This window comes from Apteryx mantelli, chromosome 29 (assembly GCF_036417845.1).
Source record: "Apteryx mantelli isolate bAptMan1 chromosome 29, bAptMan1.hap1, whole genome shotgun sequence".
NCBI classification, from domain to species: Eukaryota; Metazoa; Chordata; class Aves; order Apterygiformes; family Apterygidae; genus Apteryx; species Apteryx mantelli.
Genome location: NC_090006.1, coordinates 2,305,621 through 2,326,116, shown reverse-complemented (window position 1 = coordinate 2,326,116; position 20,496 = coordinate 2,305,621). Strand labels below are relative to the sequence as shown.

The window sequence follows — 20,496 nt, the reverse complement described above, 5'->3', positions numbered from 1 at the left end:
CGGAGCCGGGGGCTGCCCGTGCCGGGGCTCTGCCGGTGGCACCCCCGACCCTCCGCCGAGCTGCAGCCCCGGGAGTTTCCTTGAACCTCATGGAGCGAAATAGTCCCGAAAGTTTCCAGCGCGGAGGGGAAGCCCGTGGGCAGCGAGGCGGCGGCGGTGGCAGCTCGGCGCGTCCCCGGTGCAGCCGGCAGCGCTGCCTTCGCGGCTCCTGCCCAGCCCCAGTTCTGCCCCGGCCACTTGCGCCACAACCCGACCGAGAACCGAGCGTCTCCCCCCCCCCCGGGCCCGGAGCGACCGGAGCCGAGCGGTTTTGCAAGCGAGCGCGGCGGCCGCGCGGAAACGCGGTGCCGAGGAGCTGCCGGCCGTTTGGGGAAGGACGGGCCGCGATTAGGCAAGCAGGAAACGTGGGTTTAACCCCCCTCCCCGGGGTGCCGGAGCCTGCGGCCGTGCAGGGCTCCCACCCCGGCGGCTTTCCCGCTTGAGCGCCGCTCCCAAGGAATCGTGCCTTTTCCCGCTTTCCCAAGGAGCAGCCGTGCCGCTATTTTAGCATTTTTCTGCTCCTTTCAGCGCCAGAAAACAGCGCTTCTCCAGCAGGGCGCCAAGTGCAGAAAAGGGGGAGCTAGGTAGGGAAAAGCCGCGTGCTCGGAAACCCGCCGTCTCCCCTTCCCGGTCGGAGGGAGGAGGACGGGCGAGCACGGCGGGGCTCCGGGACCTGCAGCCATGCTCGCGCAGAGCCTGGCGGGATTTGCTTCCAAGTCCCACCGACCGGAGCCACACAGGGACCGTGGCCCTTCCTAACGCCCCGGAAAATCCCAGCCCCGGCTGCCCTGGCCGGCGGGGCCGGAGCCACGGGCGGCCGAGGGAAGCGGTGTCCCGCCAGCGGCAATGCTGGTTTATGGCCTCCCATGTGCAAGGCACGTGCCAGCCGCCCTTCCCTCACCCCCATCTCCTTCCCGGGAATTTTATTTCGGTGCTTTAAAGAAAACGTGGTCGCAGGGCACCAGGCGCACCGCAGCCAGCCGATTCCGGGGGCCGAGCGTCCCAACGCTGCAGGAAATCCCATGGGACCGGCTCCACGGGGCCAGCTTCCTCACCGGCTCTTCCGCAAAGGCCTGCACGGCGGCAGCCGCGAGGACGAGGTTTCCCGGGAGCTTTGGCCTCCGCTCGTTCGAATTTGGGCAACTCTTGCTTTGCCTCGGCAAACTGCGCCGCTTGCTTCTTGGCAATGTTTTGGTGGCTGCTTGTTCGAGACGGGAACGGACGGGGAAAGGGGCACCGCCGCCGGGCATTTCCCGCTCGGTTCGGAAGGCAGCTGGCAGGACACGCGTCTCTTTAGTAATGAAATAATTTATTTTCTAACAGTTGAACAATACAGAAGTATACATATACACAGCAAGGTCTTCTAAAACATGTAGGTTCTAAAAATGCATGTGCTAACTGTAATAAAAAGCACCATTATATGGTCTTGACACAGGATTTATAATGATGTGGTATTTACATTAGGAACCGAACATCTGGAAACAGAATTCATATTCTCCCATCTGCTGCTCCCCTGTTTAGTCCGTGTTTATGAGTCGGAAGACTGCCAAAAATAAAGCCGACGGTTCAACAGCTAAGAGCACCGACTCGAGCGAGCGAGACGAGCAAGTTTGGTTCTCGTGTCAAATGGGAAGCAAAGAAGAAAGAAAAAGAAAAAAAGAAAAAAGCACAGATTAAACTGATAAAAAACGCAGACCGATTCAAGGTTTGGACATTTCAGAAGGCTTTTAAGTCACGCAACAGCTACCCGGCAAATAGCGACCGGGAGAGAGATGCCTCTACCATCGGTTTTGTTCTTCCGCCCGGGAGAGCGCGGTGCAAGGCAGCTCCCGGAGGGGTGAGGAAGAGGAAGAGGAGTTTTATCGCGTTCCAGACCCTTTAGGGAACTGGCCCTCGCAGAGCCGAAAGCAGGGCGACCCTCTGCGCCCGGGCCTCGACGCTCTTCCTTCCACACCCCGACCTCTACGCGGCTAGCTGTTCACAGAGCTGTTGTACGAGTTTAATGGTTCGACGGCGCTTGGGAACCGGGAACCTGTTTCTACTAGCAGACGATTTTAAAAAAAGGCGACTTTCGGGTCAAGCAGCAACGAAAGCGAGCAACGAAATAACACTTTCAGGGGAGCAAACACGTAGCTTGGCAAAAGCAGAATTCTTCCCAATACAGTACAGTGTCAAAACCTGAAATCTGTTACAAAAAGGGGGCAGAACTGGAAGGCGAAGCCCTGACGTATTGCTACCCGGCGTTTCAGACGCCCCTTCCCGCTCCCCGCCGCGGCTGGAGGAGGCGAGGAAAGTCCCCGCCGCCGCGGGGCGCCGCGCAGGGCCGCGGGGCTTCATCCCGGCTCGCGTTGGAGGCTCGAGCGCACGGCGTCGGCGCGGGAGCGAAACCGCGGAGGGCCGGGGCGCGCTCCGCTTTCGGAGCCGAAGCCGGGTCGGGGACGGAAGCGCGGCGGTGGAGGGCAAAGCGCTCTGTCAGTGAGCGGCAGAGCCCGGGCTGCTAACACCCGGAGTGCCGGAGAGTTTCCCACGGCCCGGCGAGGCATTGGGCGGTCGGCAGCGCACGGGTGCCGCTCCGAAAGTGCTCTGGGAATTTATGCAGGAAGCTGGTACTAGCCGCGACCCCGGGAATGCGGCACGTGCGACTAGCGGCACCTTGCGGAGTCGACAGCTCGGCTTCGCGCGCGAGTCGGACTCCGGGTGCTCGACGCTCAGCAAAAAGCTCGCCGGGCACCGGCAATACTTTGGGGCGTTTGAGACAGACGATCATTGACACACAAGTTACCGCGACCGTAATTTCTCTGCTCTGATCAAGTGCGAGAGCGTCCTCTTTCTCTTCCGAACGAGCACGTGCCTGGTTTCACCATTTGCACCGTGACCCAGGATGGCATTTTACGATCTGCCCTCCACAAGGAAAAAAAAAAAAAGGAAAAAAAAAAAAAGAAAAAGGGGGAAAAAAAAAAGGCGTGTTTTATACTCACACACATCTGTGCAACTATCAATCGTAAACTTGGGGTATCTGAGTTGCTCCTCACTCCCCCTTTATAGCAATCTACAAAAATTTAATTTCTGCAGCTTATTTCTTAATAATGCTGGTGGATCAGTGAATTCGAGAAAAAGGCTGGCAAAACAGAGAACAGTGCTACCATTTCTGCAACCTTCGGAGCAGACTCGGCTGCCCGGGGCCGGGCTCGCTGACCGGTACGGGAGGACCTGGAGAGACCCGAAGCTGCCGAAGATGGTCCCGGTCAACGCGACCGCGGCCTCGGAGCCCCGAGCAGCAGAATGTACTTCCCTTGCCTAGAGTTTTGGAAAAAACACCGTATTTACCCTTGTGTCAGTTTGACGTTAGTGCATCGTTTTCAAAAGTTCAAAATTTTCTAAGCCATCGAGATCGAGAGGACCACATCCAAACAGTGCAAAGGTCAAAGAATTACTGGTTTATATCGGGACAAAAACCACACAGTATTTCACCAAAAAAAAGAATGCAGTTAACTCAAAAAGGCACAACAATTAAAAAAAAAAAAACACAGTCGAAACCTTAAGACTCGGTACGTCTAAATAAAAAACAAAGTACACAATTTCGTATCTCTAATTTACCCCTCTGATGCTTTCCAAAAGTCTAAAGTTACTTTCACCTCGAAAAAGGTAGCAACATCTGCAACTCTAGGTTTGGAGTCGTGAGGCAGTTTATGCAACGCTCGGAACAAAAAAGCTAGAGAGGTCTCTCGAGCAAAAACGTATCGGAGCAAAGGACCTCAAAGTGCAGATATTCAGCTTGGTTTTCTTTTTTCTTTATATTTTTTAAGTAAGTTCACAGGGTTTGAGCTAGCTCTCTGAAGATGCTCTGCTCGGACTTCGGAAGCAGGCGTACAGATGCAAAAGGCATACGAGTTGTAGTTCAGTGCAAATCTGCTGGACGTCTGAAAATCCCAGCTGTTTAAAAAAAAAATCCTTTTTTCTTTTTCTTTTAAAACATAGCACACACAAAAAGAGAACATACTTTGGAGATTTTCGCAATCCACTAGCCCCGTCTCCCATCCGCTTGCTTTTCAAAGAGTTCAAATGATCCAAAAATAGCTTAAGGATACTTTTAAAAAAACCAAACAAATCAAGTTTTATATAGTTCATTCATTTGCACTTTACAGAGTGTCTTAGTGGCTTTTGGCAGCTTGACTAGTGAAGTCCTAGAAATTGCATTTTTTTCAAATTAAGTTTTAAAGACTGCAGGCAAGTCTGAAAGCCCATTTTTGTTGCCTATCGCTAAATAAGCTACGTAGCCCTTGAAGAGTAAAGTTGCTTTTAGCTGAATGGTAGGGCCTCTCTCGTCACCTTGAGCGAGTTGGTCGTATTACTGGAATCGAGTGTTTAATATTCGCTGCGAAAGGTTTGCCGAGTGGGCTGAATATAAAGACCTTAAAATGTTTCAAGCAAAAAGGACCGAAGAAATCTATATATCTCAGTTAGCAGACCGCTACGTACAAAGTTTCCAGAACATCTATAAAAGCACAAAGTCATAAGAATGTATCTCCATTACATTAGTTTCATATAAAATGAATAAATACTATTTATAGATCATGTGTTTTATGTACATTTACATGTGCTCTAGTTAGCTTAAACGAAAGTGTTGCGAGGTTTGAAACCACAGCTTTCGGGGGAGGGGAACGGTGCCTTGTTTTTTGTCTTTTTGTTGGTTTTTTTTTCTTCCCTCTCTCAAAGGCGGCAACCAAAATCCTTAGCGAACCAATTTTAGGGTGCCTAAAAATAACTCAACCAGCTGAAGAAGTGCTTAAATGCCAATAACGCTCTACTGACTAACTGTAGTAACATCAAGCAACATTCTGTAAAACGTGCCCTTTTCGATCGCTGACGGCCGCCGGTAGCGCAGCTACCCTCATCGCTCAGTTATTGCTAACTTTCGCATAACAGGTTTGGACGGGACCAAGCATCGCTTCTGTCAAACAAATGAGGCATAATTATTTTTGTGCTAAAGGGATCGAGATAATCTTTGTTCATCTCTCTGAGGTAGAAAAAATTGTCCCAGAGACAAGACGCATGAACAAGCTTCTAGGAAAACTCGCCTAGAACAGTAATATGCAGCTGTAATGCACGAGGTCATCAATTGCACAGGAGAAGTCTAGTACCATTTGGTTTTAGGTATTAAAGAAACTCGTGAGATGTGTAAAAACTGAAGACGTCCCCTCAAAGGCTCTGCAAGAGGGGGAGCAGGAGCTCCCTTGCCAAGGTCCTGCGGCCCAGTCGTGCGGGGAGAAGCGCCTTTCTTTTCGCAGAGGGGGCTCAAAACCTCCCGAGATCGGTCCCCGCAGCCCCGCTGCCGCCAGAACTCCCCGCGTCTCTCGGCGGGTGCCGACGCGAGAGCGGCCTTCGCGGGATTTCTCCCGCTTTCCCACCGCGGCCTTCAAAAATCAGGAGGAGCCGCAGTAAGACAGCGGGACCGGGCCAAAGGTTATACGGTTACGCTACTACCCTGAATGTTTAGAGATAAGTCCTCAAATTGACGCGCCAGCATTTCACAGTGCAATTATCACCCACGTCAAAGACGGGACACGGCCGAAATGCTCCGCGCGCCGTTCTCGGACTTCCCTCCGCCCGCCGCCAGATCTAAACTAAATATTAGGTCGGTAGGTTGGTTCTCCCTCCAGAGCTTTGCCCAGACAAGTTACCTTTGGGCCCTATTTCTGATGATTAGATACGTTATGTTGCTAGGCAAATACAAAGCAGATCTAGAATACCAGGCACTAACAGCAAGCCAAAAAAAAAAAAAAACAAAAAAAAAACGCTGAGGCTTTTTTAGGTCGCTGTTACTGCTAAAATATTCTCGGGCGCTTCGCAATTTGGTTGGAATGTACGGTCTCACAGAGGTGAGTTTACTGACAGGAAGAGAAGCTAGTGGATGCAATCGGATGTGTGCTCCAGAGAGTAGCTTGTAACCCACAACCCTATGCACTGTGCTGGGACTTAGGCAAAGCTGACTTCAATAACGTTGGTGGTACATTAGATTTACGTGCAAGAGAATTGCGGGACGGTCCAAAATACTACCTAACGAGATCCAACAGGGAAACAGCAAAGGATGAAACGGCTACAGGAGTCGCTTCTTATAGACCGAGGCAGGGCTTGTGATTGCTCTGCGACTTCAACCTCTTAACGCCCGAGCTGGAGTAGCCTTCGTCGCTGCAGACGCTCTGCAGACTTCCCCTTTCGTCCGAGTCGCTCAGGCTGCTGCTGCTCCAGTCCAGGTCTGCAGGTAGGCAGTCTGTGCTTTCAACATCCACGTCGATCTCTTCTGTAAGCACAAAGATTAGCGTTACAGCGCACCCAGCGAGACCTCGAAACGCCGTTCGGCAACGAGCGCGCAGCCCTCGCCGGCCGCGGGGCCTCACCTCGGTCGGAGTCGGAGCGCTCGGAGGAAACGGTAGATCCTATACTGTCCATTCTTACTCTTTCTATGCCCAGTTTCTCCAGCTGCCTTTTCAGATGCCTCTGTTCCCGCTGCAGCTGGTCTATTTGGTGTACTGCTTTTCTGTCGTATTCTTCAAGCTTCTGCAGGTTGAGAAATAAGGCACCGTTAGCTCCTCCGCACATCGCAGGCTAAGGCCCGCGGTCTTCCGGCTCGGCCTTCTAAACACGGAGCCTAGCTTCCAGGGCCACGTACCCAGCACTACTGAAAATCGGTTTCTTTTATGTTATCTAAATACGATTTCTGTTAACTAATGAAGGGTATCCAGGCCTAGACTCAGGACGTCAAGCAGGTGAATTAGAGTTGCTATGAGCCAGTGCGAGGGCAAGAGGGAAATCACAAAAACGACTGAAGCGTGCCAGGCAACTGGAGAGATTTGTGCAGACAGCTTTTCAAGCTGAGTAATGAACTTTTCGCAGGAAGAGACGGAAACCTTTCAGATTTCCTAGAAATCCACCGTTTTTGATGGCTTGCGCGGTAGCTACCATTTGCCCCTGCTCAAATCTGAGCTCTTTGCACTCTAACAGCTTCAAGTCATTTCAGACTTCAGTCACCAAGTCGGCTGCCAGCACATACCCTATGACTGTTTTCCCGAGGGATCCAACACCTGTACCTGAATGAGCACGGTTTACCGGCAAAATCTCTCGACACTTCGCTTCTCTTTCAAATGTGGCTGTCCCCTACCCAACACATTGTTTTCTGCTCGCGCGTTCGCGAGACAGATAGCAAAACCCCTATATGAACAAACACGCTGTCCCAAAAGCCTTACGCACTGCCTACTCGCCTGGCCCGTGTGCGAACTCCCAGCGCCACGGCGGTTTAAAAGGCAGTCCCTCGCACACCGAAAACACCAAAAGCCGCTCACGTGCATCCACAAGTTTCATCCCCGCACAGCCCGAAGGAAATCAAGTGAAGTTCCTCCACCGCAGAGCAGCGTCTGCCCCAGAGATCCAGCACAGGAACCAGATCTGAGACCCGTTAAAGACTTAACTGCTGTCCAATCCGAATTATCCCGAGACCGCTGGAGAAGACGCAAACGAAGCTTCCCCCTCCAAGTAGCTTACATGCAGCTAGACTGGAACTGGCCCAATCCTATTTTTATATATTCTGAGTCTTTGATAGCTAGCTATTAGTAAGCAGCCTGAAGCCAGGGCTCTCCCTCAACACCACCCCTTTTATCTTTCAGTTCATAAAACTCTAAATATACTCAGCAAGGAGAGTCTTGTCTATTCAAAGTTAATGTTAACTTCTCTTCCCGAGGAAAGCCACGAGAAAGGAAAAGCAGTAAAACAGTAAATACTCCTCAGCAGGAAAACAAACAAACACACACACACACACACACACACAGAAAAAGAAAAGAAAACCTCCCCAAATTATTTCATTTTTGATCAGCCAATACTTCGAACATGTCCCGTTCCTAAGGCCTCTGGGCAATGTCGCAGTATATATAAAATAAAACACCCAAATTAGGCTTTAAAGAACAGCGGCAGGCATCTACAAGCCTGCCTATAAGGAGAAGCCTTGGTTGTTGCACAAACTTGCTACATCCACCACTAAGGTAAACTGCGAGAGAGACGATACCGACCTTTGACGACGTTAGCCTAAGTCGGTACTTTCATAACAACGTCTCGACCCAGCTGCTCACTTTTTCCTTTCTAAGGATCAAGACGCGCTGAAATCCGTATGGCAACGCTGCTCCTGAAACAGGACTTGACACTCGTCCAACGGGAACAAAGCTGAATGCTGACGGCTACAGCGGGCACCAAACTAAAGGTCTGGGGATGTTCTGGTCTAAGAGCGCGAGGACGTCGCTTCCTTGAGCCTCGAACCCTTCGGGTCCTAGCACAACCCTCCGGCGGGGCAGTCCGGCGGCTTTCCTCAACAAAGCAGAACTTGATTTGCGCAATTTGCTGCCTATCTCAAAGGTTCCCAAAGCGGATCTACCCAGCGACATTTCCCACAACGAAATGAAATCAAACTCACCTTTATGTGCAATTTAGCTTTTTTTAGTAAACTCAGGGTAGTATGTCTGCTGGATTCAGGCCCAAGTGGTACCAGCCCTTTCAGCTTCTCCAAACACAATCGCAGATGGGCACGCCTGTAAAAGAGGCAGAGTTCACATAACATGTTAAACAGCGTTTGTAAAGCACTTATCTGAACATTTAGCATCTGTAAGCAGCTATGGCAAAGATAATCAGGGTATTTATAACCTAAGCCGTACAATAAATAACAATAGCAGCTGGCCATCTAGGTTAGGATTTATTCCTCTGCATTTTCCTCTGGCATAATACCAGATGCCTTCCCACCCTCGGGGTTATTACACCGCTCCAAGATCAGATCTTTAAAGCCACTGCCACCCAGAAACAGAAGAAATTCTTCCAAACCGCTCGATCAACGCAGCCCCAAAAGACCAAGGATTCTGGCAAATATACAACAGCCAATTAAGTCGGATGTACTATCTGCTGCCTCCTCCTTCCCGGTGGACACCGCTGCCCCAAGGCATGCAATTCGCTCACGAACCCGCTCCCGAAACACCACGGTATCAGCTCTGGGTACCTCAGACAAATGCGCACGGAGCAAAGCTTAAGGCATTCTAACTAACATATTTGCAGACCTGTTGAGGGAAAAAGAAGTCCCTTCCCAACCCCCCCAACCGCAGAATAGCCAACGCAGGCGTTCATCAACTTTTAAAAAGTGTTTCCGAGACGTGTCTCTCTCCACTCCGAATTTCTGCGAGTTACTAGCACTCCGCTCAGCACAGTCTTTCCCTCTGCAGCACAAGACGGACCCCAGGCCAAGCAGAGCCTTGCTCTGCAAGTTAACTAGTTGGTTCTACAGGCGACAAAACACAAGCCTACAGGAAAAGGGGGGGTTTATTTTGCTGGCACCCGATGCTCTTGTTTTCAGTGAATTTACCGTGCTCAGCACTTGCAAACAGTTTTTACAAAACGCTACAGCTCCAAGAACTTGTTTACATCATATACCTCCACTGAGAATTCAAGATTAAAACGATTTCTGTTTCCAAACTCATTAGCTACATAAAAGCCTTTAAATCAGATCTCTTTGATACGAAACCTACTGGTCCTGCAGGCTGAGAGGCCTACTTCTGCGTACAGGGAGAAAACAGCAGCCAGAGGAAAACAAGGTAAGTTGGAACCCTGCATTCTGGCTTCCAGCCATAAAAAAAACAGCCAGGCTGAAAAGTTTCTGGAAAGGAGGCATGTGCCAGGAATACTTTTTAGAGCACACAAATTCCATTAATCTACTCAGTCCATCATTTTACAGGTGCTGCAGAATTTACGCCAGACTAACGACAAGGTTTTAACGCAAGCCAGTCTTTTACTGAGAACCGTGAAAAGCAGCACAATTAAATACATCTTCAAGATAACGGCTGTTTCAAGAGTCAGATCTGCAGACGGCTAGGTCGGACAAGACCAACCCGCATCAAATAGGGTTGCGTGCGTTTCGGCCTGACCTGTGGGAGCGAGGAAAGCAGCGGGAGCACTTAAACTGGCCTATGGTCAATATACGTTTTTCCCAGTCAAAGTGAACAGCGCTAAGCAAACAGATTCTTTGGACTAGCTATTTTTCACAGCTTTGAGCGTGGCGACCATTCCAGAGTTCTTGCGCGATCAGACAACATCTGGGATCCACCCAGTTACCAGGGCCTGATTTTTCAGAGGCTTCGCACACCCACAGCTCCTGTAGCCTTTTCCCTGGAGCTGCGGATGAGCAGGACTTCTGGAAAAGCCGCCAGACGTTGCTATCGTTACACCTCACTGAAAAGCCTGACTCCGGCCAGCGGCGAGAGCTTTTGCGATCCCCACCGACAAAAGCCCACCAGCGACTTACGGACCGTCGGTGCGCGGCTGGCAAGGAGCTGCTGCAGGCCCGTTTCAGCTTTTGGGGTAAGCATATGCAGTTTGGGTTTTCTTCTCCCCCTTCTCAAAAAGCTTCGCCCCACGTGTACCGTTTTGTCTTTGCTTTGTTCCGCTGGCAGCTGGAACAGTGGGTGTCGGTGCTACGCAGCTGTAAAGGGACGGCATCCTTTCAAGCACTTCCCTTACCTATTTTTAGTAGGAATCGGCCAGTTTCAGATCAATTGCCTTGGCACTCGCGGCTCCATTCAAAACAAAAGCCTCACCGAGCCGACGCGGGCCCTTATCGGTGCCGCGCCGAACAGCGATCCCAGCGCAGAAGCCTGCTAGCGCTCCCTCGGTCGCTGGCTCACTGCGCAAGACACGCATAGTTTATATGCCTTAATATATAGGCTAATGCTTTATTGCTTTCATACCACTGTTGCATGCAGGAGTGAAATTATGGATTGGCAAGGAAATCCTTTTACCCATGGACAGTGATGATCCTCCCGACACGGGCAGGTTTCTCTAATGTTCAGCGCTCCAGCCCCAATATTTAGGTCACATTATTTGGCACCGGTTGCAACACCTGTCTTTGAAATATCTAATTGACACAGGCAGCTGCAAATTGAGATTTTGCAACTACCTGCCTATCTTGTTTTGTGCTCACTACAAGTAAACAATGATTTGCCTACACAAAGCACCTCCTGAGCTACAATGCAAAGAAAGCACATGGTCTTTACTGTTAAGAGTAAATCCCAAACACTGACAGGTTCAAAGACGAACCTTCGCAAAGACTATTTTCAATAGCAGGGGGAAGATCTGATTGGAGCTGCGCAGACCTGTTCAACCGTGCCTTGCAGAGTTAGCAGCGATCCGTCTGCAAGATCTGAGGATAAGGAGCTAGCACGACTGTGCTCTACAACAGTTAAAACAACAAAACTGAAATGCAAAGCTAATTCTGTTAAAAAGACAGCCTTGCAATGCAGGGTGTTCTCACAAGAAAAATAAAACCAAACATCCACTAGCAGAAGCTGCGCTTTGATGTTAAAACTGAGATAGGACACAGGAACGCACGTAATGGTGGAAAATGCAGAAGTAACCCGTTCAGCTTTGCCAACACCGAGCAATTTTCTGGGTTACGCAATGCAAACTCTGAAGTAAAAATTTCAGTTGTTTCCACTTCAAAGTTTTACAGCATAAGCTGGCTTATACAAAAGCAGATTTCTGCCATGTTTTAACTAAATAAAACTGCTGCCACGGTTAAACCCCAGAAGTCTCACTGGCCAATTAAAAAATAAAAATAAAAAAAAGCTCAAAAGATTTGTTTAAGTGACGACGAATGACCTTTCAAATCCATCGCGTGCCAGCCAGACCATTTCATTATGCTAGCGTTCATGCTTAGCAAGATACCATCTACCCATAATTCTCCCTCCAAATATTAAGCTAAACTGGTCCTTACGCCAGTGGGAAAGAAAGAAAGCTTCTGCAGCCAACGTCAGCCACGTCTTAAGACCGAGGCCAAGATTCAACAGCTCAACAGCGGCAGAACTGGACTAAGGTATCTGCAACTAGGAGTGAAATAGGAAGGGGTACGTGATCTCTGTATAGAAATAAGCTATTTTTTTCCAGCTACCCTTTTTCAAAGGGCTTAAAATACAGCAATTTTACTGTACTTACTTGTGCAACATTACAAACAGGATTTCAACACAGCTCCGGTCTAAACAATGCGGCAGCAAGAGGGATGCAACGCATCCTTTGGTAGAGCTTTAAGTACACTTTAGTTTTCCAGTAAGCAAATGCTAATTTTCTAAGTCATTTAAAACGAGGAATAAATTGCCCTGTCCTTTTCTAACCCGTGTCATTTGGGACTTGGGCATTTCTGCCTCTTCAGATAAAAAACAAACCAAGTTCACAGGAGTACTTAACCGGCAACAGACAACACTACGCTGCAATGTTTGAGTCAGATCCAAGCCATACAGAGAAAAAGAGAAGCTTATAAAGGATACAAAGCCATCTTTCAGCTAGACGACAAAGGCTGCACCAGTCTGTCTCAAATAATAACAGTTACTTGCATTCACAGCTCCAATCTTGTACCTACACAAAATATTCCAAAGAGGAACAGTTCAGCTGAACTTCAATAGCTCACTAAGGAGAGACGTGCAATTTAAACCTTGTAATGGAACATTAAAAAGCCACAGAACAATTAACACGCGCTGGGCTTTCCTATTCATGGAAGCTTCCAGCTTGCCACTGCATCCCCCAGCACACTAAGTTATTTATAGCGCTCCTACCTACAGTGAAGAACACGTCTTTGCACCCTGAAATGTACACGTATCATCACCCCCAGTCCAGCTGCCTCCTACCCCAAAACGGATGCCCTTTCATCAATCTGATTAGAAAAAGCTCAGAACCCCTTAGGAAACGCTTCAGCCTCCAAATCTTTACTCCCTTGATAAGGGCCCACCTACAGCTTTGGCCTTCGTCTTGTGAAATGTGCTTTCGGTTAAGAGAACAGCTTTCCGGATCCTACAGACTGCATCATCTCCGCCAGTTTAGGACCTGCTGCGTTCTGCAAAGTCAGACAAACGCTGCTGTCCTCGTTCAGGCAAAGGCTCCGCTCGTGGCAGCAAACTGGCGAAGGCCGGCTTGCATCGGGGATGCCCACTCAACGTGCGAGGAACTCCCCTGCGGGCCGGTACGATATAATGCCCTCCCCACGGAGAAGGACTCCCTCCACGAATTAGGAGATGGGTATCACCCACAGGGATGAACACTCTTCTCCTTAAGAAGTTCAGCGCTGGGACAAAGAGAGGCACATTCCTCAGAGTTTCACAAACCTGGGCTCACACGGGAGCTACTACGGCAGCTAAACGGCATTCCCGTCTGCTTATTACATAGTTGTTGTAGCGGTCGGGGACAGGAAATACTTCAAGTTGGAGCACTCGTGCTAAGTGACGTGATGCATTGCCCACACGCTCCTGTGGCTACCTTATTCAGCTGCCCCTTTCCTTCCCTCTTGCTTCCTCTCTGCCCCACTCCAACGCTGCCTCAGTTCCCTGAAGTCAGATTCCCAAACCGCGCTCAGAGCACGACTTCTAAACCAGGACACGGAGCGTGCGCTTGCAACGACTTCTCCCCTGGGAAGAAGACCCAGATGACCCCTGCGTAGGCTGAAAAAGAACAGATTCATTCAAATGCAGATCCTAACAAATCTCAAACACTCACCTGTTCTTCTCCATCTCATTGTGTGTTGACCTGAAAAACAAAGAACAAGTTATTAACTCCTCTGCTGTTGGCAAGCACAGTATGACTACATATACTGCAATTAAGATCAACACACAGCCTTAGTAACCGCTCACTGGAAAAGCTACAAACCTGGGGGGATTTCAAAGAGCTGCTGGCTACCCCGGGGACATCAAAAATGTTGGAAGCAACACAGACTGTACACCCCACGGGCCTGAGCAACGGAGAAGTTGCCAGACAAACGGCAATAAAAGGGCCAGTAAAACCAAGAGACGTGATTTTAAAGTGGAGAGTCAATATTAGAAATGTTCTGGTTAATGCTGACTGCGATTAAAGAGCTGTATCAGTGTAATGACTCAAGACATGACTCAAGACAGCCTACATCACCCAAGAGCAAATGCTCTGTAGACTTGGGGCAAAGGGTTTAGTGCAGAAGATTAAGCAACAGACCCTTGAGATCCACCACACTCTCAGTGCAGAAGTTCTTATCTCTAAGCAGAAAGAGGGAAATTGCTCCATCTTAACACAAACCTGAAATTTAGCCTATTAGAAATACAGTGCACTTTCACACACCACAGATGCCCTTGAGTGTTAGGCTAACTGCATGTTTAAAAAAGCTTTTTAAAGACTTCTCCCTCATTGCGCTGCGCAAGAAACGCACGCAGTACAAGAGAAGTCGATTGAGCATCTGCAGCTATTTGCACGTGAAGCAAAGAGATGGGGGTTAACAATTCCACGAAATTTAGATGAAAGCCTGAGTGTTACGTGCCACCTTCTGGAAAAACACCGCTTTTCTGAAGGCTGCATTTAAACAGGAATCCCGAAACAACTAAGAACATGCTGCCCCACACAACAGCAACACACTATGGCCAACAGGAGCCCCAAGAGCCTTGGCGTCCGTATTCGAAGTTCGCTTCTGTCGCCGCTGCTCAGGGAACAAAGCTCAGAACTAGGACCTGTCGCTACCCAAGTCGGAAGAGGCCATTTGCACCCTGCTCATCATCTCGCTGCAAAGCTGGTGGCAAACTCCCAAGGAAGACGGCATGCAAACAGAGATTCCCCGGGTCATACAACCCTTTAGCATTTCACACTTACAGGGGTGAGCGAGAGATGACAAGCATAACGCCAGCCTAGGTTTCAAAGTTAAGTCCATTTGCAAATTATCCTTAAGCTCATTTATTCTAAGCTACGAAAGGGCAGAGAAAACAAGCCGCTACTCGCTTTCTCTCAGTCGGAACGGAGGACATCTAAAAAAGGCCACCTTGCACATGACAGTAGGGCTGACGTTTAGGTAAGGACCGCTTGCGTGCATGCTCAGGATAAAGAGCTGGCTGCACTGCTTGGAAAAGCTTCAGAGGACACTTGCTCACAATCAGAAAAAATGTTACTACGTGACCGAAAACCTAAAGACGTAAAAAACCCCACATACTGCTACGATAAAGAAAGACGAGTACCAACTCCCTCTGACCTATCCCGAGTCTCTCCTACAGATCACCAGCTTCCACCACGTTTCCTACAGGCCCCAGTACTGGAGGAGTTTACTATAAAAACAAGCAACGCCACAAACTCGTGAGCAAAAGACACTCGCTGGCCACACCGGGGGTATTCGTAGCCGCACTACTCTTCGCAACTTTGCCAGCAGTGTTTCACAATAGGTCAGCCATTGTTTAGGAAGCCATCGCAACCCTCCTCCCCCATCTTCCTAATGAGATTAATCTTAACATGGCTCCTTTTGTTTGCTTTCTGGTGGCATTGTTTAAAGCAGTCCGTTCTGAAAAGCCAGCATCCAGCTCCCAGACAGTCTCAAAAAGTCCAAAGACATTTGATTCCAATTGAGATCGAAAGGTCCATATTTCTTCACAGACCATTTAAACGGATGCACATTATTCTGACATGTAATGGAACAGCAAGTTCTTCCTACCAGAGCATCTGTAAACGGCTAAGAAGAAAGACTCGGGCTCTCTGCTCCCTGGGGCTTCTCCATTAAACTTTTCCATATAAAGAAGTTTCATTTTTAAAACTGAACCCTTCACCACATCCCAGTTACAAGCACTTACAAGGCTCAAGCTCATGCAAGCCAACGAGCCTGCGCTTTACTACCAGCCTAGGCAAATATAAAAAAGCCAAACACCTTGTAAGTGTTCGTTTTGACAGATGTGAGGATCCCCGCTACCAGGGAGCTTTTATTAATATGTTCATTCTCTCTTTAGTAACTTTGTTTTGCAGTCCTGATTAGTATTTTTTTTTTGCACAGACAGTTATTAATATTTCAAAAAATGTATATTGGTTGGTGAATTATATTTTTAGAACATGAAGACCTCCACTGGTTTAACAATCCCTACGCGAGATCCCTATTGCTCTCTCTCACCCTTAATTCTTTGTAAAGAAAAAAAACCTCGCATAACGGACTTGGCTGAATACGGAAGACCTGTATGCAGTAACGGCTTAGACTGCGGTATTTTGTTCGGGGGTTCCCCAGTAGCTTTCACCATTTCCAGCTTTAATCACGCTTAATCACATTTGCACTAGTCAAATATCCGTGCAGAACACGGCAACAGCTCCTGCCCTTACTCCCTTCTACAAGGAAAAGGGAAATGCGTAATTGGCTTGCCTGGAGAAGAACTACCACGCTCCCGGGAACAGCAGCACGGCACGATTTCCACTCCCGAGATGCAGCCTCGGCCATACCGACAACACAGCGACAGCTCCGCACACCCCGACTTACAGCTCCAGGCTTAACTTCCAGCTGCGCAGAGAATCCCCAGCTTCTCCCCTCGGCAGAGAGGCCGCACCACTGTGTAGTACCAGACCCATTTCTGGACACCTTAATACCTACGGAGGAGCCAGCAACGCTCCATACTAACTGAAAGCTAGAACGTGAGCCGCAGAGCTCCGGCACATCGTCAGCGTGACTTTCGAAACTTGATCTTTTCTCCTCCAGACCATAACAATAGAAGAAAGTAACTGCAAAAAAACAGTAATTACCAATTTATTTTTAATAAAACCCAGAAATTAGTTCTGCCGCTACGATTCACCATAAGAAACATGAAAGTGAAGAAGAAGCTTAAAAGCTTATGTTTCAGAAAGGAAATTCGGAGCCTCTCCAGGTGCTACGCACACCCGCAAGTTCACTCAGACCACATTTTAGCATTCCGTGTTTCTATTTAAAAGTGCTCAGCTCTGTGAGGAGTCTGCTTATCACCCGGAGACAAAAAGAGCTAATCTAGCTTCCGCTGCAGTAATGGGAACCCAGCAGCCTTTAAACGACTGCGCAGGAGAAGACGGGAACACCCCAGCTTCAGGAGACAGCAAGAAACAGGGTACAACAAGTGACCTGTCCCTGTCACCTGGGAGTGGTATCTGGGCAGTATCTGTTGCTACAGGCACTATCAAAGGTCAACTGCTGCTATGTAACACGGACAAATATGTTCAGAACAAGGAAAATGTGACATATCTAGTGACAGAGCAAAGTTGCTCCTCCCTAGACAAACAGCTAAAAACGGACCAATAAGGAACAAAGTGATCTGCCCACAGATGACGTGACACGATGAACCTGCTCCGACTTCATTCTGCGCTGAAGTTTCTCTCCTAGCTGTGTTTTTGTCTGCGAGCTGCTTGATATGCACTTATTTGCACAAGGGTGGCTCTCCGGAGTCAGCCCTCGTCACCAGGAAAATACTACCGCTCCTGCAAAATCAGTTGACAACGTGATCTCTACAACGTAGAGGCGATTTTAACCTTATTAAAGTGACAGAAAAACTAACATGACGAAAAAAGAAGTGATCAGAGTTACGCTCGATTCTTTTGCTAATAACTTCCGTTTGCCCAGAAAAATCTTTTTGGTGAAAGTTAATACGTAGGAGCCCTGGGCCAAAACTTTACCCCTGCTCAAGCTAACAGAATACCCTCAGTCTACCTCTCTGTCCTCTGAACAGTTTCAGAGCTCTGACTCCAGCTTACAACTGTAACTCCTAAGGAACACGAGGTGAAGCTCACGCCGAAAAGACAACCCACAACTATCAAAACTCGAGATCGCCCCGGAGGCTGGCACGTAAGCCTGCGACAAGACAAACAGAAAGTTAACGCAGCCCTCGCCGGCTGCGTCCCACCTCAGCCGTGTTTGCGTACTGCAGGCATCACATCGCGTATCGATCTTCAGCCGCCAACCGCAGAGCTGAGCAGGATGAGTTAAAAACAGACCTTTAACTGCAAACTTCCTCGTTTCTGCTAGTTCGTATCATAACACAAGCATTCCCTGTGAGGTAGTAGTTTCTGTTTTACAAAACAGAAGAGCAAACAAATAAAACAAGACACGGGAGCGTTTAATTCACAGGCCTTCGAGGCGTAATTAAATACGCCCCTAAAAAACAGCCTAGCAGAACTTGCTTGTACAAAACAACCTAGCTGCTTAGATCCAACTTGAACTTGGACAATATAAGTCTCTGTCGTAGACAACACATGGAGTTGTTACCCAAGTACTCAACCATTTAGCATTTTTAGTATCCCAAGGACTGGATGCATATTTACATGAGAGATTAATGATCTGCGTCAAGACTCTAGATGGATTTCAAGGAGAATAATAAAGGCACACCATCAAACAAAAGCAGCACTAGAAGATTTAATCTAAGCATCAAACAAAAACCAGGCCGTTTTCTGCACTATGCCAAAATAATATTAAAAAAATCTTGCTTTAATTAAGAAGAACGCTCACAAACTCAGATCCATTTAACTTCCAAAGCTTTGGTAGGACACTGCTTTTACAAGCCTCAAATAAAAAGCCCAGCTCTCACGTTCCCTTCGAAAAAGCCACTCGCCACGTCACATGATTGCAAGTTTCAGATCCAAGTTTGCCCAAGACGGGCGGTTCCAGCTGCTCCCCTCCAGCCTGCTCCGAGCAGCGACCCACCCTCAGACGCGCCCCTCGCCGGGCATCCCCGCGGCGCCGCGCGGGCACGGCGGAAACGCGCAGGCACCTGCTCGGGGCCAAGGCCGCTCACCCGAGTGCCAGCACTGCCTGCCAGCAGCTGAGGGTCGCTGACAGCAGCCTGTCTCAAGGCACAACGGGGTGCGGTAACATCGCATGTCAGGATGGCTGCTTCTCGCAGGACCTCCTGCAGGGTCTCCCAGACCTGCCGGGCACCCCGTGACAGTGTTTTGGCCGGACCCACCAAGCTCCCTTTGACAGCAAGGTCTCCCAGACCTGCCGGGCGCCCCGTGATGGTGTTTTGGCTGGACCCACCAAGCTCCCTTTGACAGCAGGGTCTCCCAGACCTGCCGGGCGCCCCGTGACAGTGTTTTGGCTGGACCCACCAAGCTCCCTTTGACAGCAGGGTCTCCCAGACCTGCTGGGCGCCCCGTGACGGTGTTTTGGCCGGACCCACCAAGCTCCCTTTGACAGCAGGGTCTCCCAGACCTGCCGGGCGCCCCGTGACGGTGTTTTGGCCGGACCCACCAGGCTCCCTTTGACAGCAAGGTCTCCCAGACCTGCCGGGCGCCCCGTGACAGTGTTTTGGCTGGACCCACCAAGCTCCCTTTGACAGCAGGGTCTCCCAGACCTGCCGGGTGCCCCGTGATGGTGTTTTGGCTGGACCCACCAAGCTCCCGTTGACAGCAGGGTCTCCCAGACCTGCCGGCTGCCCCGTGACGGTGTTTTGGCTGGACCCACCAAGCTCCCGTTGACAGCAAGGTCTCCCAGACCTGCCGGGCGCCCCGTGATGGTGTTTTGGCCGGACCCACCAAGCTCCCTTTGACAGCAAGGTCTCCCAGACCTGCCGGGCGCCCCGTGATGGTGTTTTGGCCGGACCCACCGGGCTCCCGTTGACAGCAGGGTCTCCCAGGCCTGCCGGGCGCCCCGTGACGGTGTTTTGGCTGGACCCACCAAGCTCCCTTTGACAGCAAGGTCTCCCAGACCTGCCGGGCACCCCGTGACGGTGTTTTGGCCGGACCCACCGGGCTCCCGTTGACAGCAGGGTCTCCCAGGCCTGCCGGGCGCCCTGTGACGGTGTTTTGGCCGGACCCACCGGGCACCCAGGGCCTCCGGGACCCTCTGGCTGGGGGATGCCGGTAGTGGCAGCCAGGCTGGGGACCCCGGGGCAGCATCGCTGTGGGACCCCCGACCCCTGAGCCTCCCTGACACGGACAAGGCCGGTCCCCGCGGGCCTGGGGGCCCAGGCGTCCCTCCCCCCACCCCCCCCCGGTAACGGCCGTTACCTGCTGCTGCTGCTGCTCTTCTTGGCCTTGGCGCGGCGCCGCAGGGCCTCGCCGTCCTTGCCGCCGCCGCCGTAGGGGAGCAGCGAGGCGTAGCCGTGCTCCGCTTCTGCGGAGACACAACCCCACACACCGCCCCGTCAATGCCGGGCCCGCCGCGCCGCGCCGCCGCCGCCGCGGCGGGCCGAGGGGAGGGGAGGAGAGGGGGGGCCGGGCGCCGCCGGTACCTCGCTCCCGCCGATCCAGGTACTCGGCCGCCTCCAGCAGCATCTGGATGTTCCCGCCGCCGCCGCGCGCCGCCGCCGCCGCCATCTTGCCGCGCTGTGAGGGAAGGGGCGCCGCGGGGGGAGGGGGAGCGGGCGCCGCGCGCGCGGAGGGGGGAGGGGGGGGCGGGAGCGGAGCGCGAGCCGCGGCGCCGCTGTTTATCCGCCCGGCCCGGCCCGCTCCGCCGGCCCCGCCCCGCCGCGCGCCCGTTGGCCAGCCGCGACGCCCCGCCCCCTCATTGGCCACCGCCCCCTGCCCGGCCCCGCGCGCTCATTGGCCCCCGCCCCCCTCGACGTTCCCCATTGGCGGAGGAGCGGGGGGGTGTGGGGGGAGGCCGGCCCGCCCGGCGCCGCGACGCGGAAGGGAGGAGGGGGCGGGGCCCCTCTTCCCCGCCCCCTTCGGCCGCCA

At 51.0% G+C, this 20,496-nt stretch overlaps 1 protein-coding gene across 3 annotated transcripts; it reads right to left on the bottom strand.

Annotated features, from left to right (window-relative positions):
* Nucleotides 1-1,329: 1,329 nt before the first annotated feature.
* Nucleotides 1,330-20,195, bottom strand: MXD1 (MAX dimerization protein 1). Of its 3 annotated transcripts, XR_010886516.1 has the most exons (7): nt 20,052-20,195; nt 19,828-19,933; nt 13,600-13,629; nt 8,498-8,612; nt 6,438-6,597; nt 6,097-6,340; nt 1,330-2,935 (listed from the first exon to the last, which is right to left on the bottom strand). XR_010886516.1 is itself a non-coding variant. In XM_067312237.1 (6 exons), the coding sequence occupies exons 1-6, from the start codon at nt 20,134-20,136 to the stop codon at nt 6,153-6,155; spliced, it is 684 nt and encodes a 227-aa protein (XP_067168338.1). In that variant the 5' UTR covers nt 20,137-20,195; the 3' UTR covers nt 3,457-6,152. The 3 variants fall into 3 exon arrangements, 1 of the variants encoding a protein (XP_067168338.1); XM_067312237.1 differs by lacking the exon at nt 1,330-2,935 and having other exon boundaries at nt 3,457-6,340; XR_010886517.1 differs by lacking the exons at nt 1,330-2,935; nt 6,097-6,340 and adding an exon at nt 8,100-8,406 and having other exon boundaries at nt 6,560-6,597.
* Between the last annotated feature and the right edge of the window lie 301 nt (nt 20,196-20,496).

Coding starts and splice junctions, on each gene's coding strand:
- MXD1 (XM_067312237.1), bottom strand. CDS start 20,136: ATGGCGGCGGCGGCGGCGCGCGGCGGCGGCGGGAACATCCAGATGCTG. Junction 19,934..20,051: donor CCTGGATCGGCGGGAGCGAG/GTACCGGCGGCG, acceptor GTGTCTCCGCAG/AAGCGGAGCACGGCTACGCC. Junction 13,630..19,827: donor AAGAGCAGCAGCAGCAGCAG/GTAACGGCCGTT, acceptor TTTGTTTTTCAG/GTCAACACACAATGAGATGG.